Source organism: Muscardinus avellanarius, assembly GCF_963383645.1.
Source record: "Muscardinus avellanarius genome assembly, chromosome: 17".
Taxonomy (NCBI): domain Eukaryota; kingdom Metazoa; phylum Chordata; class Mammalia; order Rodentia; family Gliridae; genus Muscardinus; species Muscardinus avellanarius.
This window is the reverse complement of record NC_137803.1, coordinates 10,217,535-10,241,029: the sequence shown is the minus strand read 5'-3', so window position 1 is coordinate 10,241,029 and position 23,495 is coordinate 10,217,535. Positions and strand designations below refer to the sequence as shown.

At 33.9% G+C, this 23,495-nt stretch overlaps 1 protein-coding gene across 1 annotated transcript in view; it reads right to left on the bottom strand.

Moving 5' to 3' along the window:
- Positions 1–17,770, bottom strand: part of CDH19 (cadherin 19) — a gene marked incomplete at both ends in the record, with an annotated part of 57,737 nt that extends 39,967 nt beyond the window's left edge. Inside the window, 3 exons of the mRNA XM_080714666.1 lie at positions 141–260; positions 12,448–12,742; positions 17,579–17,770. Coding sequence (XP_080570792.1) covers positions 141–260; positions 12,448–12,742; positions 17,579–17,770 — 607 coding nt within the window. The remainder of the gene's footprint in view (positions 1–140; positions 261–12,447; positions 12,743–17,578) is intronic.
- Between the last annotated feature and the right edge of the window lie 5,725 nt (positions 17,771–23,495).

Genomic DNA, 23,495 nt, shown 5'->3' with positions numbered 1-23,495 from the left:
ACTTATTGAAACATCCGGTCTACTGTGAAAAACTGTTCCCAAGCAGGTGATTGGAAAAAAATATATATATATATTTTTTTTGCTAATATTTGCCTGATTTATAATCATGCTGAATTGCATTTAGTTTTATTCATAAATACCTGTTGTTGGTTCAATAGAAAAATATGGTTGGCCTTGGAGTAAGCTGTACAAGAGCCGAGCACTGTTGCCACTTGAAGGGTCATCAGCATCACTTGCTGTCACCTGGATGACGAATGTCCCTGAAGAGAAAATGCATATTAACAGAAAGTAAGGATTTTGTCTTCATCAATAAAGAATTCAGTTCTGTAAAGTATACTTTCTTTAGCAATCAAGATGATGCTTTAAAACAAAATTATGCTTTATATTCTTGTTTGAATTACAAAAGTAGTATTGTTTTATAGACAAGAAACTACAACCCTGTATGAAATAGTCCTGATTTTCATATGCAGTGTACAATTTTAGGATATAACTTTGTAACATAATTAAATATAACTACCAAACAAATACTTATACAGCTCATAATGCTTCTGTGATTTGTTTTGAGTGAAGAAATATAAAGGAATTAAACATGCTTTTTATCTAAAATCGTATTGTAACCCCTACCAACAACAAATTGCAGAATATTGAAAACTATTTGTAAGGAAGTATTGCCATGAGTTTGAAAGAGTACCTGATTGATTATAAATAGAGTAATTAGGCTTGTTTAATTTCATTTTTATATACCTATTTGTTCGAAGAATGACAAAAGAAAGTAAAGCACAATCTAGAAGTTACTGATGACATAAGCGCTTTTATTAAAGTTCAGTAACAAACTATAAGGTCACATGAAAAAATTATGTGAACATTTAAACCAAATGCCAAAGTTTTGAGATTCGCTACTTAATAAGTTTGAAGCTCTCAATTATGGTCCTGTAAACACAATTAAGCATTATGAATCATGTTGGAAAGTCACATTTGTTTGGAGTCATATGTACTCTGTTGATAACAATGATGCTATGGCAGCACAAATCAAACAACCTCTGTTTTCTTTACAACTAGTATCAAAAATTTCTCCATTACAATCCAATTTTATAAACTGGGACACATGGTAATAGTAATCGCTTCTCTACTACAATAATTCTTAAAACTTTACCATGGCCCTTCATGATATATTTGTTGTTATTTTGTTAGTATTTTATATTAGCTATATAACATTTGCTGAAAGATAGTGAGTTTTGCCAAATTTTTTTATAAACACAACTTCAATAGGTAACATGTTCACCTGATTGAGATAAACAACAATTATAAAATATATGAAAAGAGCTGGGCTTGGTGGTGCACTCCTATTTTCTCAGTACTTGTGAGGCTAAGACGTGAGGATCACAGGTTCAAGACCAGCCTCAGCAATGGAGGAAGACTATCAGAACCTTATAAGACTCTGTTTCAAAACAAGAAATGAAAAGAGGGCTGGGAGTGTAACTCAAAGTAAAACTGCATCTGAGTTCATTTATCAGTACCAATAAACAAATAAATAAAACACATAAAAAGATAACTTTGCTTATTACTTCTAACACTTAATTGTCCCAATAACTATGACATTTACTAAATTCAGGTGTTTAAATATATCCATTCAATAATATAAAAAGTTGTTCAAATAAAATGGTTCATAAGGAACATTACTTCAATTAACCTGTTTTGAATTGGGCAAGATTTGTTCATGTAATTGAATTATACTTTGGATATATATATATATATATATATATATATATATATATATATACCCATTTTCTTCTACCTTTATCATTTCTATGTAATTTCTTTATTTTTTTAAATGGCGGGGGGGGGTACTGATGATTAAGTCTAGGGTTGCCTTACCTCTGGGCTATTTTCAGATAAATTTTTATTTTTTATTTTGAAACAGGGTCTTACCAAGTTTCTAGGACTGAACTTGAACCTGCCATCCTCCTGTCTCAGCTTCCCCAATACTGAGATTACAAGCTTGGCCAACATGCTCAGTTTTTCTACATCGTTTCTTTCCATTGAAGTTTTCCATCCCTGGTGCGAGTACAGGGCTACTAGTCTAGCTTCAGAGTCATAGTAATATTAGCCACTGACCAAAGGAAATTCTTAGTAATCGACATTTTTCCAGTTCTGAACCTTGAATTTCACAAATGACAAGAATCACAATGACTCCCACAGATAACGCCACATTTGTACAGAACACAATGAGAAAATTAGATACTCTTTCCCAGTATAGCTTTCTTTTTATATTACACATTGCAAATTGCTGCCGTATTTGCATTTAATCAAAACAAAAATATTGTTTCAATATCTTGATATATCATTTCTTCTCTTTATCTAAAGAAAGGTCACGTGTGACATAAAAAAATTTGCTGAAATTGGAACAGAAAATATTTTAAACAGCACAAGTTCTTAAAAAGTTGAATGCAATAAAACCAAAGTGATATAGTAAATATCTAGAATAATTATCTCATGTTGATTTGGTAAAAAATTTGATTTCTGGGAAAAATTTTTTCTCTCATTTGAGTCATGTGACACCTTTAAAATTAAAGTCCCAAATCTAAATAATTTGGATAATCCTACAATATTTTTGAGGTGTTTAGTGTTTGATGTGATACATCAATAGCTATCCAATGATTGACTTTTTAAAGTTGTGAGCGTTGTGATATATATGTGTGTAGAAATAAATATATATGTATAGGTATACACATGTATGTATAATACATATATATGTATGATTATACATATATATGTATGTATGTATGTAGACATATGCATGATTATGATGAAAATATGCGACAGTGGCTCCAAAAACTTATAAATGTGCATTTACTTATCTTTTTAATTTATTATGAATATAGTCATAAAGTTGAGAATAATCATAGCAATGTTCACTTCTAATATTTCCATAGTTACTTTTGCTATATATATATATATATATATATATATATATATATAGAGAGAGAGAGAGAGAGAGAGAGAGAGAATACTGATTAATCAATATTAAATTCTCTTGGATTGTGTGTGTGTGTGTGTGTGTGTGTGTGAATGGTACTGGGAATTGAGCCCAGGATTCATCTAATATACCCTCAGCCTTTTATTTATTATTTTGCAACGGGGTCTTGCTAAGTTGTTGAGACTGTCTGCTTGGAATCCTCCTGTCTCAGCCTCTCAAGTACTGAGATTATATGACACCCAGGTTTCTTGCACGTTTCTCAAAATGTTCACATTTTTCTCAAAAATACCAATAGAGATAAATAAGCCTACACTCTTTGATCAGTAAATTCTGCAGAAATATTTAAGAAAGTGTTAAGTATAATAAAAGAAAACAATAATAAACCAAAGTGATTCAGAAACTCAAAAATATGTGTTTTTTTGTGACAAATGAATCCTTAACTCCCTACACTAAATTTTTAAAAACACATGTAATTCTTCATCTTTTCTCAGTAATATCAGAGATGCATTATGTCTGAGTCATAAGTAATGCCACCACAATACACTCCTCACGTACTGTGGGGTTTTAGCTTCCTATGACTACTTTGTATATCGGGATTATTGTTTCCTATTAGAATCACTACCAATAAATTCATGGAAAATGTGGCTTCTGTGTCCTGGTCATCTCATTTCTTAATGATATCCCAGGTTTTTTTTATTAATAATTGTAATTATTATTTATAAAATGGAACTATTTTACACATGGACCATTGTTTTTACATGCCCATATTTTCCTGTTTCTGCTTATGAAACTGTTATAAAATTTTACTTCTATTAAAAATGTGTTTTGAGCCAGACATGGTGGTGCCCACTTGTAATCCCAGCATTTGGGAGGCTGAGACCGGAGGATCCTGGTTCACTGAGGAGCCTCAGCTACTTAGTGAGGCCCTCCGCAACTCAGTGAGACCCTGCTTCAAAATAAAGAATAAGAAATAAGGCTGGGAGGGGGCTCAGAGATGTCCCCTGGGTTCCATCCCCCAGTACTGCAAAATTAATAAATAAATAAATAAATAAATAAATAAATATAATGTATGACTACAATGCACCAAAATAAAAGGAGAGAGAGAGAGAGAGAGAGAGAGAGAGAGAGAGAGAGAGAGAGAGAGAGAGAGAGAGTGTGAAGCTGGACATGGTGGAGCATGCTTGTAATTCCAGCGTTTGGGAAGCTGAGAATGGAGGATTCTGGTTTGCAACCAACCTCAGCTTCTTAGTGAGGCCCTCTGGAACTTAGTGAGACCTTTCAAAATAAATAATAGCCGGGCGTGGTCATGCAGGCTTGTAATTCCCGTGCTTGGGAGGCAGAGACAGGAGGATCAGGCAGGTTTGGAGTCAGCTGCGCTGGCTTAAGAGACCCTGTTTCCAAATAAAAAGTATAAAATAGGTCTGGTAGTGTAGCCTGGAGTTAGAAGGGTTTACACAAACCCCAGTACCAACAAAAGGTAAGTAAATAAATAAATAAATAAATAATTAAATAAATAAATAAATAATAAAACATATGGCTAGGGGTGTAGCTCGGAATAGAATGCCCCTGGACTCAATCCCCAATAACACACACACACACACACACACACACACACACACAGGATGGAATATAAATGTATTTTCAAAGGAAATATATATTTGTATATGTTTATATATTATCCCTAAAAGAAATAATCTAGATAATTGTTGAAAGTGATCTTAACTAAGACACTAAAAAAATTCAAAAATTATTCTACATGAATAAAGTGTTATTCAATGAAAGGAAACTAATATAAAGTTTTAATGGAATATATCTCAATTGGATTCATTATACAAATTCAAGTTTGATTTATCATTAGAAAATCAATCAACATGATTTGTGGCATTAATAAAAGGAAAAAATGTCAAAAAATAATTAAGGCCAGGTATGGTGGTACACTCTTGTAATTCCAGCATTTGAGAGGCTAGGACAGAAGGATCATGGTTTGTGGAACCCTCAGCTACTTAGTGAGGCCCTTTGCAACTCAGTGAGACCTGTGTCAAAATAAAGAATAAAAAATAGGGCTGTGAGTGTATCTGAGAGGTAGCGTGCCCCTGGGTTCCATCCCCAGTACTGCAAAAAATAAAATAAAATATTAGATAAGTAAAGCACATCTAACACTCTCCAACTTTTATCTGCAATAAAACTTCTTAGAAACCTGAAAATAAAAGTAAACTTTCTAAATCTGATATAGGACATATTTAAAGATAGAAAGAAAGAAATATTGTAAGAGAATAAATAAATCTATACTAACAATTTTAGTGGCAAATTACTTTTCTTAAAAATAAAGTAGAATCTATGTTAAGATAGATTACTTGAAAGCATTAAATTAGTAAATTCAGAAAGACCACAGGAATAAAGAACCCCAAAAGACAACCAAACATCCTTTGAATTGTTTCCTAAGGCCTATCATCCTATTTTAGAACATCTTTTTTATAATCATTCTTCATAGTTAATAGCAACTCTTACAGTTTTAAATTGGTTAGATTGAGCCAAGTTAAGAAGAAAGGCCAGCAAGAGAAAAATCCTGAACAGTACAAAGGTCAAGGTGCCTCTCTGTAGTCACTGCTGTTAGGTGAAAGTGCCCAGTGCTTTTTGAAAATGCGAAGAGCCAGTGTGACTGGTCTCTGGCACCCTAAACACCTCAAGTCAATGTGTGTCTAACCTGTTACATTAACAAATAAATGATGAGAAGACCTCAAAATTATATAATCATAACAATGACTTATTAATCCGTTAATTCCCAGAATAAACACAACATATAATTAATATAATACTTTGGATTGCATTTTTACATTGATTGTAAAATTATTTATATTAATCTTCAGATACATTTTCCTTTTTTGTGGGTAGTGTTGAGAATTAAAATCAGGGGCATTCTACCTCCAAGCTGCACTTCCAGCCCTATTTTTATTTTTATTTTTTAATTTGGAACATGGCCTTATTGAGTCGCTGAGGCTGGCTCTGAACTTCCCTGCCTCAGTTTCCCAAGCACTGTGATTATAGTCGTGTCACCGCACTCGGCCGTAAGATACTTTTTCACAAATAAAAATTTAAAATATTTTTGTCTTTATAGTAAGCTCCTGAATTTTTACAACCATCTGTCAATTTTTTTATGTAAAATTTACGATGATAATTGGTTTTTCTTATTCTATCAGTCACGCTATTTGCAGAAACTTACTGTTGTATAGGTAACACAGAACTAAACCTGTACCAAGTGCTTCAGTGGTCACATTCATTTTTTTTTTTTTACAGAAACATAAAAGTATCATGAGATAAGGATATACTAATATAAGGTAAAATACTTTCTGTGCCTATGAAATTGCATATGAATTTCATTTTCTGGCCAACTCTAATCAGTACTAACCTGTGTAAAACTATATTAAATTTTTGAAGACAGAAAACATTAGTGACTGCATCAATAACTTCTCAACTCATCAGACATATTCCGCCATTACTGTGTAAAACCTCATATAAAAAGTGTAACTCTGTCACTGCTGATTTATGTGAATTTTATTACGAACCAAAAGTTTTATAGAGTCTATTGATTATCATCTGAATGTTAAGTTTAGCATTTGTATCAAAAACTTGAATGGATTCTGGCATCTCCTACCATATGACATGCCTCATCCTCTAGCAATTATGGGAGAAATTCAGACACAAAAACATAAGCATGATTAATTTTTATATTCAGACTAATTTAGATATCATGTAGGCAATAAGAAAATCAGCAACCTGTGGCGAGGACATTTTGTAAGTAAAGCTGACATTTATTAGAGCACACTAAAGCAAACACATGTGTCACGGCTTATTTTCCTGTTTCTTGAAACTCAAGCTACAGACTTCAAAATGACTCATTCATTTTAGCATGTAATATATTCTTGCTTTTACATTCACTGATATAAATATTAGTAAGCTTTTCTTAAGAATGAAGGTATAAATTGTCTAGGAGGAAAGCTATTTTGGCATGCGGTTTTAGTACAAGGACACTTGGACTCATCTCAACTAAATTGATTGAGAATATGTTGGTTTGTATAAAGCATCATAGATTAAATAATGTTAGTTTTACCAACATGCTAGATCTGTGATTTTGGTAACAATGGAACAGGTATAAGATGAATTCGATGATCAAGTGATCAAATTCAAGGTGGAAATAATAGCCTCTTTGGGGACTCTCCTTCCTCCTTCCTACTGAGATCTGATATTGTTAAGTCTGAAGACTGTTATTTATTCCCAAGTCCTGGCTGACTCATATTTACTGCATTTATATTTGAGATGCAATTACGTGACAACCTAGAATATCCAGGAAAAATTCAGAAAACAGCTGCAATTGCCCCTCTTGTCACCTTCAAGGAGCCAAGTACTCTTCGATTGTTTTTGTTTTTCTGACCACAGCTACCTTAAAATCAGGCCACTGTGATTATTTTCCTGCTGTGTTTTTGATACCTCTCCTTTTTACAATTTGAGAGGATAGAAGTTAAGTCAAATTAGACTATGCTTATTTAAGAAAGAATTCAATAGATTCAGAAGCTTCCAAAGCACTGGGATTCCATGTATGCACCACTACTACTGACTTCCCCAGTGTAATAAAAATAAGTTATATCAGGAAGAGGAAAACATAGATATGATTGCCTATAGATAATTAACTTCTTAGGGTTTGATTCAGCAGAGCAGAAGAGATTCCAGATGGAGACCTATGAATTTAGTAGACTTGGACTATGAGAAAATGACATCCGATAAAAAATAACAGGACTGTTAAAAAAATTACTTGAGATAATTTGTTCCCTGAGGGGGAGGAATAGACTATGAACTACACACGAAAATAAAATCTATGGGTTGAAAAAAAACAAAAGCTATATACTAAGATGACTACTTTGGATTAGTGAAACATTCCTTATAACACGTTTTAAAATACTTAGCAGCACTACTTGTGAGTGTGTATGCTCAGGAAATAGGTACCAGAAAAGTTACTGTGGGCTGATCCGTAGTAGTCAGGTACTGAAAACGTAAATGCCCATCAGTTATACAATGGGAAATTCCTTCTTTTGATGCTATATATTTATTTGTAAAATGTAACAAGCGAGAGCCACATATTATGAACTGATTTTAAAAAGTTTTGTTGCAAAATGACGCATACAGTACAATGGCTTTTTGTAAATTTGAATTAAAACTTCATAAAATTTAGTACTTATATTGTTACTAGGTATATAATACATATGTAAATGTTTTTGAAACAAATTGGAGGGAGAGATACAGAACAAACTTGGATGGTGGCGGCCTGCAAAGCGTGGAGAAAGGAGGGGAATCAGTATGGGAGGTGGGTGGGGAGGGGGGGCTTCAGCTTTTTATACAGACGTCTACTTCTCTATCCACTTCTCTTAGAAACCTGAAGTTTATGTATAAAGATATTGGCTAATTCAGGATTATGGTATATGTGTAACTTGTCTTATTCACATTTCAAATCTAGAATGCTAAAATAGTCTTTCTTATCTAATAAAGTAAATATAGTCTCTGTCATAGGTCATTTCACTTTCAAAAGCAGCCTGACTTTCATCATAAATGAAATGGCGAACATAAATATTAGGATGCTGGACACTTGTTAATACAGAAAATGATGAACTAGGTGATTTCTGTTAAGAGAATCTGATGAATGGTATTTATTTGGTAAAGCTCCAAAGATTGGAGGTGGAGAATACATTTGCTAGCAACCTATTCTCATTGCTGTCTATAGGGAGAAAACAATATATATATATATATATATATATATATATATATATATATATATATATACATATATATATACACACACACAGAGTCAGATTTAATTTTATATATGTATATATACATATATAATAGATTGTGTCAAAACTAATTCATATTTATTTATTAATGTTGATTTTTTCACACAATGTGACCTCACTTGGTGAAGCAGAATTTGCTTTATTTTTCCTTTAGTGGAACTAAAGATTGAACCCTAGGAAACTCTAGCTGTGCCCGAAGTCCTAATTTTTTTATTTATTTTAAAATAGGGTGTCACTAAGTTGAGGAAAGCCTCACTAATTTGCCGAGACTGGCTATAAACTGTGATCCTCCTGTCTTAGCCTCCCTGGTACTCAGATGACAGGCGTTAACCACCAAATCTGGCTCTGTGATTCCATTTAAAATGGATTTGATAGTGATTTGAAGAAAATAAATGATTCAAGTCCGCTTTGTATGACTCTGTGAACAAAAGAGCTAGGTGTTTACAGAAAGGGCTTTAAGGTAGAACTCTGGGTAAGTATTGACGTGTAATTATGATATTAAATTTCCCACCTTTGTAAAAGTACTTTGATTGGAGCATTAGAGACTCACATCATAACGTAGTTTACCATGACAGTGACAAACATGCACACAGCACTGGGTAGGGTTTTCCCAGATCTCTACTTACTCCCCTATTTTTTCCTCTCCAAGATAGGGAGATTGACAGTGGTATTCTCATGCATGCACATTATGTGAATGGAAGTGTTTCCTTCATTTAATTCTTCCTTTCCCTATTCCCACCCTCCTGCACACCACCTTCCTTGCTATACTGAGGTCTTCTCCATTATTTAAAGTTTCTCTTGTGTCCTGATGACTCACTAGCTTCCACATTTGAGAGAAAACATATGAATCTTCACTTTCTGTGACTAGCTAATCTCACTTAACAAAATGTTATCTAGGTCCATCTATTTTCCGAAAATGACATTATTTTGTGCTTCTTTATTGCTGAGCAGAATCCCATTGTGTCTAATTACCCAAAATTTTGTAAACTGTTCATCTGCTGATAGACACCTAAATTAATTCCATAATTTGGCTAATATGAGTTTTGCTGCTATAAACATGGATATGCATATTTAATATAATATTTTAAGTTAAATCCTTTGGAAAGGTACCCAGGAGCAGTATAGCTGGATCGTATGGTAGATCCATTTCCAGTTTTCTGAAGAACTTTACACTGATTTCCTAGCATCTACACTAATTTGAAATCCCACCAACAGAGTATTTGACTTCCCATTTCCACTCATCCTATCCAGCATTTATTGTTGTTTGCCTTCTTGAAGATTGTGATTCTAATTGGTATTAGATGAAATCGCAACGCAGCTTTGATTTGCATCTTCCTGATTGCTAACAATGTTGAACATGCGTTCCTATAATTATTGGCCATTCCCTACATGTAATAACTGTACATATCCGTGAAGTACTGTGTAATGTTTAACAAATGTATACAGTGTGCACTGATCAAATCAGGCTTATTAGCATTCCTGTCTCTTTATCATTGATTATAAACAGATGAGGAACAATAAGCAAATAATCCTCTTTGCCTTAATTGCTCTCTAGTGTCTCACATCTACTTGTTCCCTGAAATTTAACACTTTCTAATGGTGTAAACTTATGTCACCTCCTCTTTTTCTTCCACTCTCTTCATGAAATAACTCTCCAACATACTACAATAGAACAGATTCAACCAAACTTTCCTTACCAAAATCACCAGGGGCAACGCGCTTGCCAAGTCTGAAACCACTACTTGAGCTGGATTTTACTCGGCTTCGTAGCACCATTCCATATAATTGAATAACTCTTCTTACAGCATCCCTCTTTACATCTTTTAATTGTTCCTACATCACTGGCCAGTCCAATTGATTCTCATTTGTCGACCAGCCTCTTTCAGTTTAGCAAAAGAAGCATGCTGAATTCCCTTGACTTCTCTTGCTATGTTTTCTGCTAAAAGGATCCCACTCTGCACTGTCCCACCCTACATACTTGTAATATGTCTGTGATTCCCACACTGCTACATGCCATACTGACCAGTTTGCTATGAAAATCTTTCCCTGGACTATGGACTGGCTGGCGCCTCTGTATCATCCACTTTAAGAATCACCTCTTAAAATTCCCTCTAACTTCTCTATGTAATAAGACATCATCATAGTTCACTTATTCCTAACACTTTCTTGACATACTTTATCAATTATGTCCTTGTTTACTTAAAATTAGTTATTGCTCATTTTTATACTGTGTTTGTGGCAGGGAGTACTGGGTACTGTGGGGTTGAACCAACAGGCATTCTACTATCTCCAAGCTATACTCCGAGCCCTTAAAAAAAAAAAAAAAAACTGTCTTGCTAGATTGCTGAGAGTAGAGCTAAATAGTTGAGGTAGATCTTAACCTATTTTTCTCGTGTCTCAACCTCCTATGCACTGAAATCAGTTGTGAGCTACTATGTGCAGCTTTTGTATGTGTAATTAACTGAACATATTATATAAAAGTAAGCTCCATGCCAGAAACTCATATATGACCCTTACAATTCTATCCTCTGTTTCTTTTTAAATAAAATTCCTAGCATGTGGTTCTATAATATGTAGTTGATAGGAAAAAAGGAAGAGGTAATAGAGGAGAAAAAAGACCATAAAAAAGGAGGAGAGAAGAATGTGGAGCTGAAGAAGGAGAAGAAGGAGAGCAGAAAGAGTAGAGAGAGAGGAAAATAGTTTTTCTTTGCTTATCTAGCAAAATTGGATAATATTAAGAAAATTTTATATCTAATAATTTATTTTGATATGTGATACAGAGATAAGTTTTCTTACAATTGAGTAAAAGACCTATATTGTATACAATCAAGAATATATTTTAATTTATATTTGGCATATTGATTTTTTAAATTTATGAAAATATATGATAAACATAATGAATCAGGTATTCAGGGAAAATAGTATTAAAGCATGCCAACATACTCTAACATGATCATTATTGAATTACATTTGTTTGTCACCATTACACAAATGTCTACATTAAATTGTTCTCTATATATTGTGCTTTCAGTACGTATTGATCAGCTGAGTGGGAGGGGAAGTTTTGCATAACCATAATTACTTCCATACTGGAAAGACGTTTCTGATTTACAAGGCAGTCAAGTCTTGTATCTTTTGGAAATCACATTCTTCTTCATGTATTACATTTACAAAATAAGTGATAACACGGAATTTGAAAAGGGACTTGAAATGAACATAGACGCACAGGATATGTGCATCTATGTTCAAGTTTTTAAATATTAAAAACTGTAAGTTTTGTCTTTATATTATCTGGTTTTGAATCATATAGCTGCTTTCATTGTATAAATGGCTTTATCTCAACATGCACATCTTGTAGAGTTTTATGAATTACTCTAATTAGCATGCCTCAGCACTGTACAACTTTCAAGACTGAGAAGATAATTTAATAGCATAGGTAATTTACTCTGATATAACACCATCTTTTAGCAATTTTACTGCACAGTCTAATTTTTCCAATATCTTACTTAAACAGATTTGGAGAAGGCAGTATTCCTTTAGAACTTAATCTGTTTCCAATAACATACAACCAAAAAATTTAAACCTGTGGTCACGGTTAATATATTTTTGATGTAAATTAATATGCAATACCTTCTGGAGACATCTCGGGTACCAGGGCCTCATAAGGTTCATCTAGGAATTTTGGTTCGTTGTCATTGATATCCGACACTCTGATGACAAACTGAGACTCGGGTTCCACAGCCCTTCCAGTGGTGGTGTCTATTACCTGTGCTCTCAAGGTGTAGAGGGCCCGCTCCTCTCTATCAAGCTTCTTTATGGCATATATGTCACCTGTTCTCTCATCAATAACAAAAATACTCTCCGCTCCATCTCCCCACAGTTTGTACTGGAAAGAACGGTTTCCATTGTCTAAATCGGATCTTAGCTGCAAGTGTAAAGAGGGACCATTGAGTTTCCTGATATGCTGGAAAGGACAAACCAATTTCAATGATTTTATTTTCACACGTTAATTATTCCTCAAGGTCATAATTCTATACAGTTCCTATATTATCCTGAAATAGAATATTAGTTTCAAGACTAAAATCTATCATAGGGCAGATGAGTCAATTTTTTTTATTTTTTTGTGGTACCAGGGATAAAACCCAGGGCCATTCTACCTTCGAGCTACACCTCCAACCCTATTTTCTATTCTTTATTTTGAAACAGGGTCTTCTCACTGTGTTGCGAAGGGCCTAAGTAGCTGAGGCTGTCTGCAGATCTTAATGCTCTTGTCTCAGCCTCCCAAATGCTGGAATTAAAAGTGTGTGCCACCAAACCCAACTGGAGTCAATTTTTAATAAAAAAGAATCACAGTAATTATATTATTTTAAGTAGAAAATTCTGAGACAATGTATTACTAAAAAGCAAAAGCTCATTCACAGTATAGGCGGTCCAAGTTTGCCTTAGTACATTCTTAGTTAATGAAACCTTACTCAAAAAAACATTCACTTGGAACCTGGAGAAAGGTGAAATAGTAATCATCTAGGTATAAACATACATGCATACATATATGCATATTTCTCGGTGTATATAAAATTTACTGGAAATTGAACTCAGGTATATAAGGGAAATGTACCTTTGAGCTACTCTTGCAACCTCATTTTATTCTTTGTTTTGAAAAAAAGCTCACTAAGTTTCACCAAGTTGCTGAGGCTTGCCACAAACCTGCAAACCTGTCTCAGCATCCCATGTACTAGGTTTACAAGAATGTGCCACAACACCTGGCTGTCTAGGCATATTTAAACATTCAATCTCTCAACTAAAAAACATATAAAAAATTTGGAAATATTAGGAAGAAAATTAAGAAACATAATGAAAACATTATAATTTTATCAATTTACTTGATATTTATTAAATACCATAGAATCTAAAATTCACTTTATATTCATTTTCACAAATAATCATGTTATGGAATACATATTATTTATGTAATTAATGCTTCTTATACAGAACCAAAGTAAGACTGCAACATTTTAAAGCACTCCCAGAATCACACATTTTAATGTGTAGATTTATGAATTATACCACAGAATTGTCTATTTTCAGATCCTCCCATGATGATAATTATAGACCATGTTTTGTCTTTGATTGTTAGATAGAAAATATAAACTCTTTCTTTCCAACACGATCTGATTAATTCTCAAATGTACACTTTTATTCCTGGGCTCATATCTTTTCATTTATGTAAAAAGAAAATTTGTTCATCATTCGTATTGTTGATGAATTATTTAGATTTTTAATTTTTTATGTAGAAATGCAAGTGTCACTTTGATATAATTAAATTAGTTACACAGTTTTTCACATATAAAATAGTTTACATAAAGTGATTCCTTTTATTATATAATCATTTCCTCATTATTGTGAATGCCCATTTCTTGGTTCACCACTTATGAATATGTCCTTCCTTCAAAGTAAGAGCTCCTCTAAAGAACAATACTGACCAGAAAGTACAATCTGAAACCAATTTGTAGCTTTTCTGATTGCTTGTTATATGTTGTTATTCTGGAATAATTTATTATGTTTCTGAGATTGAAATTCTGAAGATCAGAACACATGTGGAGAAAATCTGAACATATATAGAACAATAACTTTACTATTTTACTAGCATATTGAATAACATTGGCACTTAATAAAGAAACAAATTGAGGAAACAATTATCCAGGCTGAATTCCTGGTTATAGAACTTTTATTATGATAGTCCATAATTATTTATAAAGTAAAAGAAATATGTCATAAAGTAAGAAAAAACATATTTTCCACTCAATGAATCAAATAATCAATGAATGGGTCATATTCTTAAACATCATTCTACTGTAATTCCAGAACCTATTCAACACTAGAATGAAGATGTTAAATTTAATAATAAATACATGTGTTCCAAATTTATTTAAGGTATAATTTTCAAGGGCCAATGCACTTGATATTTTTAAGTACATATTGTAAATTTACAATACTTCAAAAATATTTTCTCAATTAAACAGCTATTATTGATTTGAGAAACAAATATCACTTTAAATTTTTACTTAATTATATTTCCGAATTTTAATTTCTTTTAACAGATATATCAAAAAGTTACCTGGGACACAGCAGGTACATTTTCTTTTTAGTAGCTCTTCACTTACAAGCACCTAAATATTCATTATAATTCTCTTTCAAACCAGTTCTCTGTGTGGTTTAACCACATGAGATTGTTCAGAGGGAAAATTTTTGTTGTTCAGAGAGAGAGAGAGAGAGAGAGAAAGAGAGAGAGAAAGAGAGAGAGAGAAAGAGAGAGAGAGAGAGAGAGAGAGAGAGAGAGAGAGAGAGAGAGAGAGGTAGTACTGGGGACTTTAACCCAAGGACAGTCTATCTCTCAGCCATTCCTCCAAATTTATTTTATTTTCTTATTTTAAAACAGCGTCTTAGCCGAGCATGGTGGCACACACTTGTAATCCCAGAATTTGGGAGGCTGAGACCTGAGGATCGCGGTTCACGAAGAGCCTCAGCTACTTAGTGAGGCCCTGTTTCAAAATAAAGAATATAAAAATAGGGCAAGGGGTGTATCTCGGAGGTCAAATGCCCCTAGGTTCCATCCCCAAACCCATAAATAAATAAATAAATAAAAAATAAATAAATAAATAAATAAATAAATAAATAAATAAAATAGGGTCTTGCTATGCTGCCACGAACCTCATTAAGTAACTGAGGCTGCTTTTGACCCTGCAGTCCTGGCTCAGCCTCCCAAGTACTAGAATCACAGGCATGTCCCAAGAAATGAAAGCAATAGGCAAAAACAATTACTCTGTGAAATGAGGAAATAGGAGGGAGCAGAAAGCAATTAGAAAAGGTGTCAGCTAATACAAAGAGATGTCATCTTTTTTTCCAATCACATTGGTTCTCTTTCCTCAATCAACATATTTTACTAATAGTCACCAAATGGTGCTTGCCCGTTGTCCTCTTCAGTGATAGGAGAGTAAAGGGCACTCTGGAGTTTATTGAAAATGTTGCTAGAGAAACTGAGAGTTAACTAGTGGACTCCCAGGATGGACCTCATTTATGCCATCTCTGAGTGTGATCTACCGGGAAAAGCCTTAGGAAATAAAAGAGTATGAAAATAATACTTGCAAGAGACATGCACACAATGACACATATACATGCAGAAGAGTTTTAAAATTTGTTTGCTTATGATCCTAATATAAGCCTTTGGTTTAAGGTACTTATGTACATAGGTGTTATAGCAGAGGTACACTTCTCTGGAAGTCAGAATCCATGTTTAGATCACAGCTCTTCTGAATGGTATAGAAAAAGTCAATTCCGAGTGTTTCACCTTTGGGCCCAATTAAATTTTAGTGCCAGTTAATTAGTGGCTAAACTTATTTTTGGTTCACTCATCTACAGAAAGACTTGTATGGGAATTTATATAATACTGTAATTATCCATGTTTAAAGAAAAATGAATGAGTAGAAAGCAAAAACATAAATAAGAGATGTTCAGTTTCATTAAGCAAATACCAAAATAAGATATCTCCTTCCAAGAAAAATAAAATAATTATTCTTTGTATTTCAGCTTTACTAGTCAAAATGTGTAGGTTCCCGAAGCTCCTTGACTATGAAAAAATAAAAGATGCTGCGTCAATCTGGTTCATTAAAAATGAATGAGTGGAGAAGGTTCCGTGAGCAGCTGAGAAAAATGTAAACTCCGCTGTAGTTGGGTGAAATATTTTATGTGTCCAACAGGTCCATTTGGTTAATGGTGTTCTTTAGTGTTGAGGCATCTTTACTGACCCTTTGTCTGGAAGATCAGTCTAGTGTTGTGAGAGTCGTGTTGAAGTCTCCCAGTATTATTGTGTTGGGATTTATGTGTGACTTTATGTCACAAAGAGTTTGATATATGAAAGTAGCTGCACCTATGTTTGGGGCATAGATGTTGATTATTGTTATTTCCTCTTGCTGGATTATTCCTTTTTCCAGTAAAATATGACCTTCTTTGTCTCTTCTAATAAGTTTGGGTTTGAAGTCTAACTTGTTTGATATCATAATATGTGAGAGTTAGGGAGAATTGGGTCATAGGAGGAACTCTAGATGAAAAAGAAAATCCTATGGAGGAGCAAACAAGACAACCTAAAGGAGGAGAAAGGAGGGGGGAAGAGGAAAATCTCTAAAACACACAATGTACTTAAACATATCGAAGTCAACCACTAAGCCGAGCAAGGGAGGGAGGGAAGGGGAGGGCATGGGGTGGGAATTGGGTAGGGGTTAAATCAGTGATGTGTGCATGTCTCTATTGGGGTAAAAAAAAAAAAACACAAGTTTTTTACCCCAATATGATGTATGAATATAATGCACCAATAAAATTTAAAAAAATGAATGAGTGGTAAATCAACAACTACTTAGCATAGCCAGAAATCCAGGCTAAATACTGTTGGTAAAGGATATTTGAATCCTGTGTCCTCTTTGATCTATAACCTAAAATAGCACAACTGCATTTCCAGATGTTGATCAGTGAAGGCAGCCTTTTCACAGAGAACACTAAAGTGAAATTTGAAAACCAGAACTTTCCCTCTTTCACAAGATTTTAGGGATGTTATAGATGCTTCCAAATGGGAACTAGTTATGTTCATGTTTGATATTTTCTAACGGATCTGCTGAGAAAATGTTTATCTAATCAAACATCCAAACAGGTAACCCCTTCACTTAACACTGCTACTCTTCTAATTACTATAAAACTTTCAGAAAATAATTACCCGTCCGATGTAATGAGTAGTGTTCATTTCCTCTGGAACAGAAAACTGGGTCCACACCCAGCCACGCTTTACTCTCAGCTGAGCTCCCACTGGGTGCTCACCCTTCTCTGTTGTAGAGTTTTCTGTTGCTGTAAGGTAAGGCCAAAGGAGCAGAATTTCCAGTATAAATGGTAGCAATATGCAACAATTCATTCTGATGTCTCTTAGGATTTCAAATTTTGTTCTTCAAAGGTAAGAGGATGCAAACAAAAATCTTGTGTTCTTTTATAATATTTTTCTATTCTCAGATATCTTCTATATTCCTGTTGCAGAAGAAACAAAACAAAAAGAGGACATTTAAGAAAGACAATAGCTTCACATGATTACTAATGACAGGTCACAACTTTTGTATTTGAGAAAAATGGAATAAAATACATATTAAATTCACCTTTCAAATCCAATTAATTATGTTAATTATATTTTGTAGCTCACCAATAATTTGATGAATATCTGCTCAAGAAGCATTTGTTTTGAACTGCAGTCATAAATCTGCCTGAAGTGTGTAACATTCCTCTAGCAATCCCTTTGATTGACAGCTGACATTGAAACAGATTTACTATTATTATTATTATTATCATCCTCTCACTTACTTCCTCATTTCTATCTCAGGTAAACTGAAACTATGACCTTGAACGAGTAGTCAAGGCAGGAGAAGGAAAAGACATGTATTTGTTTATTCAATTGAAATAAATTTATCATTGAATTGTCGAAATCATGATATTTTATGTATTTTATTATATAGACAAAATGGTAATTCACCTTAAAACCTAAGAGATTTAATAGTGAATTAGACTGATGAAAAGTGCTGACTAGAAACTCTCACAAGATATTTACTCTCTTATAATTTGAAAGATACAGGAAAATTATTTCTCATCTAAACAAAAGCATACGAATTTTACAAATTAAAAAAATCTCTTAATTTCTTTTTCTATTTCTTACTGATTTTGTAATAAAGCCTTGTTAAAGCTACAAAAAATAAAAAATTGAGCTGGATAAAAAAAGAGTTCAATGAAGCCAAGTGTGGTGGCACACACTTTTAATCCCAGCATTCAGGAGGCTGAGTCAGGAGGATTGTGGTTCGTGGACAGCCTCAGCTACTTAGTGAGGACTTTTGTAACTCATTGAGAACTTGTTTTAAAATAAAGAATACGGTAATTCTCTGATTTCAACCCCTTTGGACATATACCCAGGAGTGGTATAGCCGGATCATATGGTGGATCTATTCCCAGTTTTCTAAGGAATCTCCACACTGATCTCCATAGCAGCTCAACAAGTTTGTACCCCCACCACCAGTGTAAAAGAGTTCCTCTTTCCCCACATCCTCGCCAGCATTTGTTATGCTTGCCACTCTGGGGTTAGATGCAATCTTAACTTAGTTTTTATTTGCATCTCCCTGATGGCTAATGATGTAGAACATCTTTTCATGTATCTATTGGCCATTTTTGTCTCTTCTTTTGTGAAGTGTCTATTCAGTTCAGTTGCCCATTTCTTAACTGAGTTGTTTGTTTTGCTAGTGTAGAATCTTTTGAGCTCTTTGTATATTTTGGATATTATCCCTCTATCCAAGTGGTGGCTAGTAAAGATATTCTCCCATTCTGTAGGCTTTCTCTTTAGGTTCTTGGTGGTTTCCTTGAATGAGAAGAAAAATTTTAGTTTGATGCCATTCCACTTGTTAACTCTTGCTTTAATTTCTTGCACTTAGGAGGTTTTGTTGAGACAGTTACTGATTGTGCCTGTATGTTGGAGTGTTGAGCCTATGCCTCCTCTAATAACCTCACAGTCTCTGGTCTAATTTCTAAATCTTTGATCCATCTTGATTACCACTCTTGGATATATGTCCAAAGGGGTTTAAATCAGAGAACTACAATAACATATGCATACCCATGTTCATACAGTACAAATTGTAATAGCCAAAATTTGGAACCAATCTAGTTCTCCATCAACAGATGAATGAATTGCAAAATTATTGAAAATATACACAATGGAATTATATTCAGCTATAAAGAAGAACAAAGTCATGCCATTCGCAAGAAGATGAAAAGACCTGGAGAAAATTATGTTCAGTGAGATCAGCCAAGCACAGAAAGAGAAGGGACGTATGTTTTCTCTAATATGCCCAAGCTAGGGAATATTAGGGATACCAGAGGGACTCTAGATCTCCAGATAATGATTTGGCTCTTCTAGAAGGGGAAATCTCAGCAAAACTAGAATGAAAGGATAGGAGAGGAAGAAGGCTGAGGTTGGTTAATGGAGGAACTACATTCAAATATGTGTAAAAGTATGAATGTAGCATGGTTAATCTGGACACTCATTGTTGGGAAGGGGGGCAAGTAAAACTAGGGGGGGAGGGTACCAAGCACAGTCTAAATGTAAGCCATTTGCAATGTGTTACACATAAAAATAAAATTAAAAAAATAAATTAAAATTAAATAAAGAATATAAAATAGGGCTGGGGGGTAGCTTGGAGGTATAATTCCCATGGGTTCCATCCCTAGTACTGTAAAAAAAAAATCAATGGGTATAATATGTAAGATGGCCATAAAGGGCACCTTCTAGTTTTTATACATTTTAAAAACGTAGTGTCACCTTTTACATTTAAAATCTCCCATTTTCCTGAGGCTGATCTGGCCACATGTCTCTGTCACAATTGGTCATTTTCATACTTAATTGAAGACCTTAGCATTCCTGAATCTACATAGTAATTATACAAATGCAACCTGAACTTGTTTGTTCAGTTATCACAATGAAACCTAATTCTTGGGATCCACAGTCAAGCATAATACCATATAATCGTTGGAAAAGCCATAGCTTCTCGGGCTAGAGTTTTTCTACTGGATCTTGTTTGGAGCTCTACATATAGTTTTGAATAGCTCCTGAGATAATTTTTTTTTGGTTTTTGGCTCTTCTAGAAAGGATATTTAAAAAACACCTAATTAAGAAAAGAACACAAGGGTTCTGTATCCCCTCAGTACTGCCTTAAGCAGATGGATTCTTTAATACTAGTTTACTTAATGAAGGTCATGAAAAAATGTAGCTAAGGCAACAATTCAGGAAAAATTTTATGTGAATATGTAACATACATATAATACCTATTGTTTGGAGATTATACACACACATAAATAGACAGAGAGACATAAAAATAGAGATGTATCTTGCATCTATCTCAAGAGCATTCTATCTCCCAGCTTCATAATCCCAGTTCTTTTTTTATTTTTGTTTTGAATCTTGCTAGGATTCTGAGTCTCTACATTGCTGAGGCTGGTCCCAAACATGTGATTCTCCCATCTTACCCTACCAAGTACTGAAATTAGAGGTATGTGCCACAATACCCAGGTAGAAATACATATTTTTGATAGCTGCTGAACGAGCATCATTGGAACAAATACATTTTTCTTGATGAGAAATATATTGTGCTATGTAAGTTTTACAAACTACCATCAGTGCTGATAAAATGTGCACTTGTCATATTTGGGTAGATAACATTCCTGTTAAGTTTATACTAAGAGATTTTCATAACCTAAAAATAGAGATGATGGCACAATGAACACCTTTGCACCACTACTTAGCTTCAGCAATTACCAGCACAGGGCCAATCTTTGGTCACTTATATGTATGACCACTTTCTGATAGTAGATTTTAAGTGCCATATCATCTTAAGTATTCAAGGAGAAGTGCAGACACACACACACTGTAAATGTTCAGTGTGCGTGTAACATGTTTATGAATCAAAGTCAAGCATTACAAATTAAGAATATGTCTTTGATAAAATTATTCACCCATTCCTTCAAACACTTTTGAATCAGGATTTAAATCTGTACATACAATGTAATGTTTCACATTGTGTGTGTGTGTGTGTGTGTGTGTGTGGAATTGATGATGAAGGGATTGAACTCAAGGGTGTTCTACTTCTGAGTTACATCCCTAGACCTTTTATTATATATTTTGAAATAGGATCTCCCTTAATTACCAAAGACTGGCCTGGAACTTTTGATCCTCCTGTGTCTGCCTCCCAAGTACTGGGATTACAGGTGTGCACCACTAATTTTGGTGATAGATATATCTTTTAAGCCTCATATTTTACACAGGTTTCTTCATTCCATTTTTAATTTCCCTTTCCACTAATGTGATAAATGAAGTCACTTTTTTCCTCTCGTGCTTTCTACATGCTGATTTATGCTAAATGCCTGCCCGTGGTGTGATTTGATGTGTTTCTCTATCCTGCATATATTTCATATGAATTGCAAGAGGCTGGATCAGATGCAATTTAAAATATTTGTGAAAACAATCAGAACTGAGTTTATTTTTTTTCTTCCCATTGCCTGACCCCTGAGGCTCAGATTTCCTAGATATTTTTTCATATTTTGCTTCTTGTGTTGTGGCAGATTTTGGTTCTAATATTCAAGGGCAGACTCATTGTCAAAGGAATTTCTTAGTCAGTTCTGTTGTTTACACTTTATTGGTGCATTGTGGTTCTGGATCTAAATGAGGTCACAGTGACAGGGTATTCCTTGTGCTTCTTTCTGGATCCCACCCCAGGAACTCCCTTTGCCCATATATTACCTTGACATTGGAAGTGGTGATTTCATATCCACACATAGCATTATCTAACTTGCTACAGTTTAGTCAACCTTTTTTACAATGTTACGAGGCCTTGATGATAATTGCCTAAATTAAATTTCAGTGATACTATAGTAAAACACAGTGCAGAAAAGGAAATATCTAAAAAAAACAAATGATATTCCTATAATTTATTAATATAACATTAGAAATATTATAAAATGATTTTGATAAAATATTGAACTTTACTGAAGAAAATGCCTTTGTGTTTTTAAAAAATAGTTTAATAGGAAACTAATAAATATATATTGATAAAGTAACAGTACAAAACATATAAAAAGCAGAACTTCAGTATCTTTGGAACAATATCAAGTAGCATGGTGTATATATAAATATAATTGCAAAAAGAAAGATGGGCTAAATTTTTATTTTTTATTTTTTTCAGTAATGTGTGCATGTATGCCTCTACCATCTTGTACTCCATTAAGATGGATGACTACTTTGCACCAATAAAAAAAAATTAAAAATAGGGAGAATGAAGGGCTTGGGAGAGAAAAAACGTGTGGGAGATGAATTAGGGATTTTCTCTGAGAGTCGAGATGAAAATAAAAGTGATTTGGATCCGGTTGGTAGTAGTAGAGATGATGAGAGATGGTCCCATTCTGGATTTACACTTGAAAGAGTTAACAGAACCTTCTGATTGGTTAGAAGTCTTTTGTAGATATTGACTTGCTCATCTGTTTTCCTATAAACCTCTAAATTACATTATGACAGAACAAATGTAATGAGGATTTAACCCAGGGGAGTCTACCACTGAACTATACTTCCAGCTCTATTTTTATTTTTTTTGAAATAGGATCTCACTATGTTGCTGATGCTGGCTTCAAGTCTCCACTCTTCCTCTCTCTGCCTCCCACAAAATGCAATTTTTATATTTTGAAACAGAATCCCACTAAGTTACTGCACATTGACTTTGAACCTGGGATATTCTTGTCTTAGCCTCCCAAATACCAGGATTCTAGGCATGCATTGCTGAACCTAGCTATATTTTTTTAAATGGCCAAATATTTTTTAGATTTGAGCTAGCAGTAATTCAAGTGGTCTACTGAAATGACTAAAGAATGCACATATAAACCACTATAAGAGTCCTAGAAACAAACAGAAACTTATGGGGGGAACAAGATTTTGACAACAAATATTATTTGTGTGATAATAGACAGGAAAGAATATTTCTCCCAGTGGAGAAAAACTATGCTCTAGATTACCAAGGCAAGCCTTACTGAATTAAGCACTTAATCCAGTTGCAAAGAAATTAGTGGAA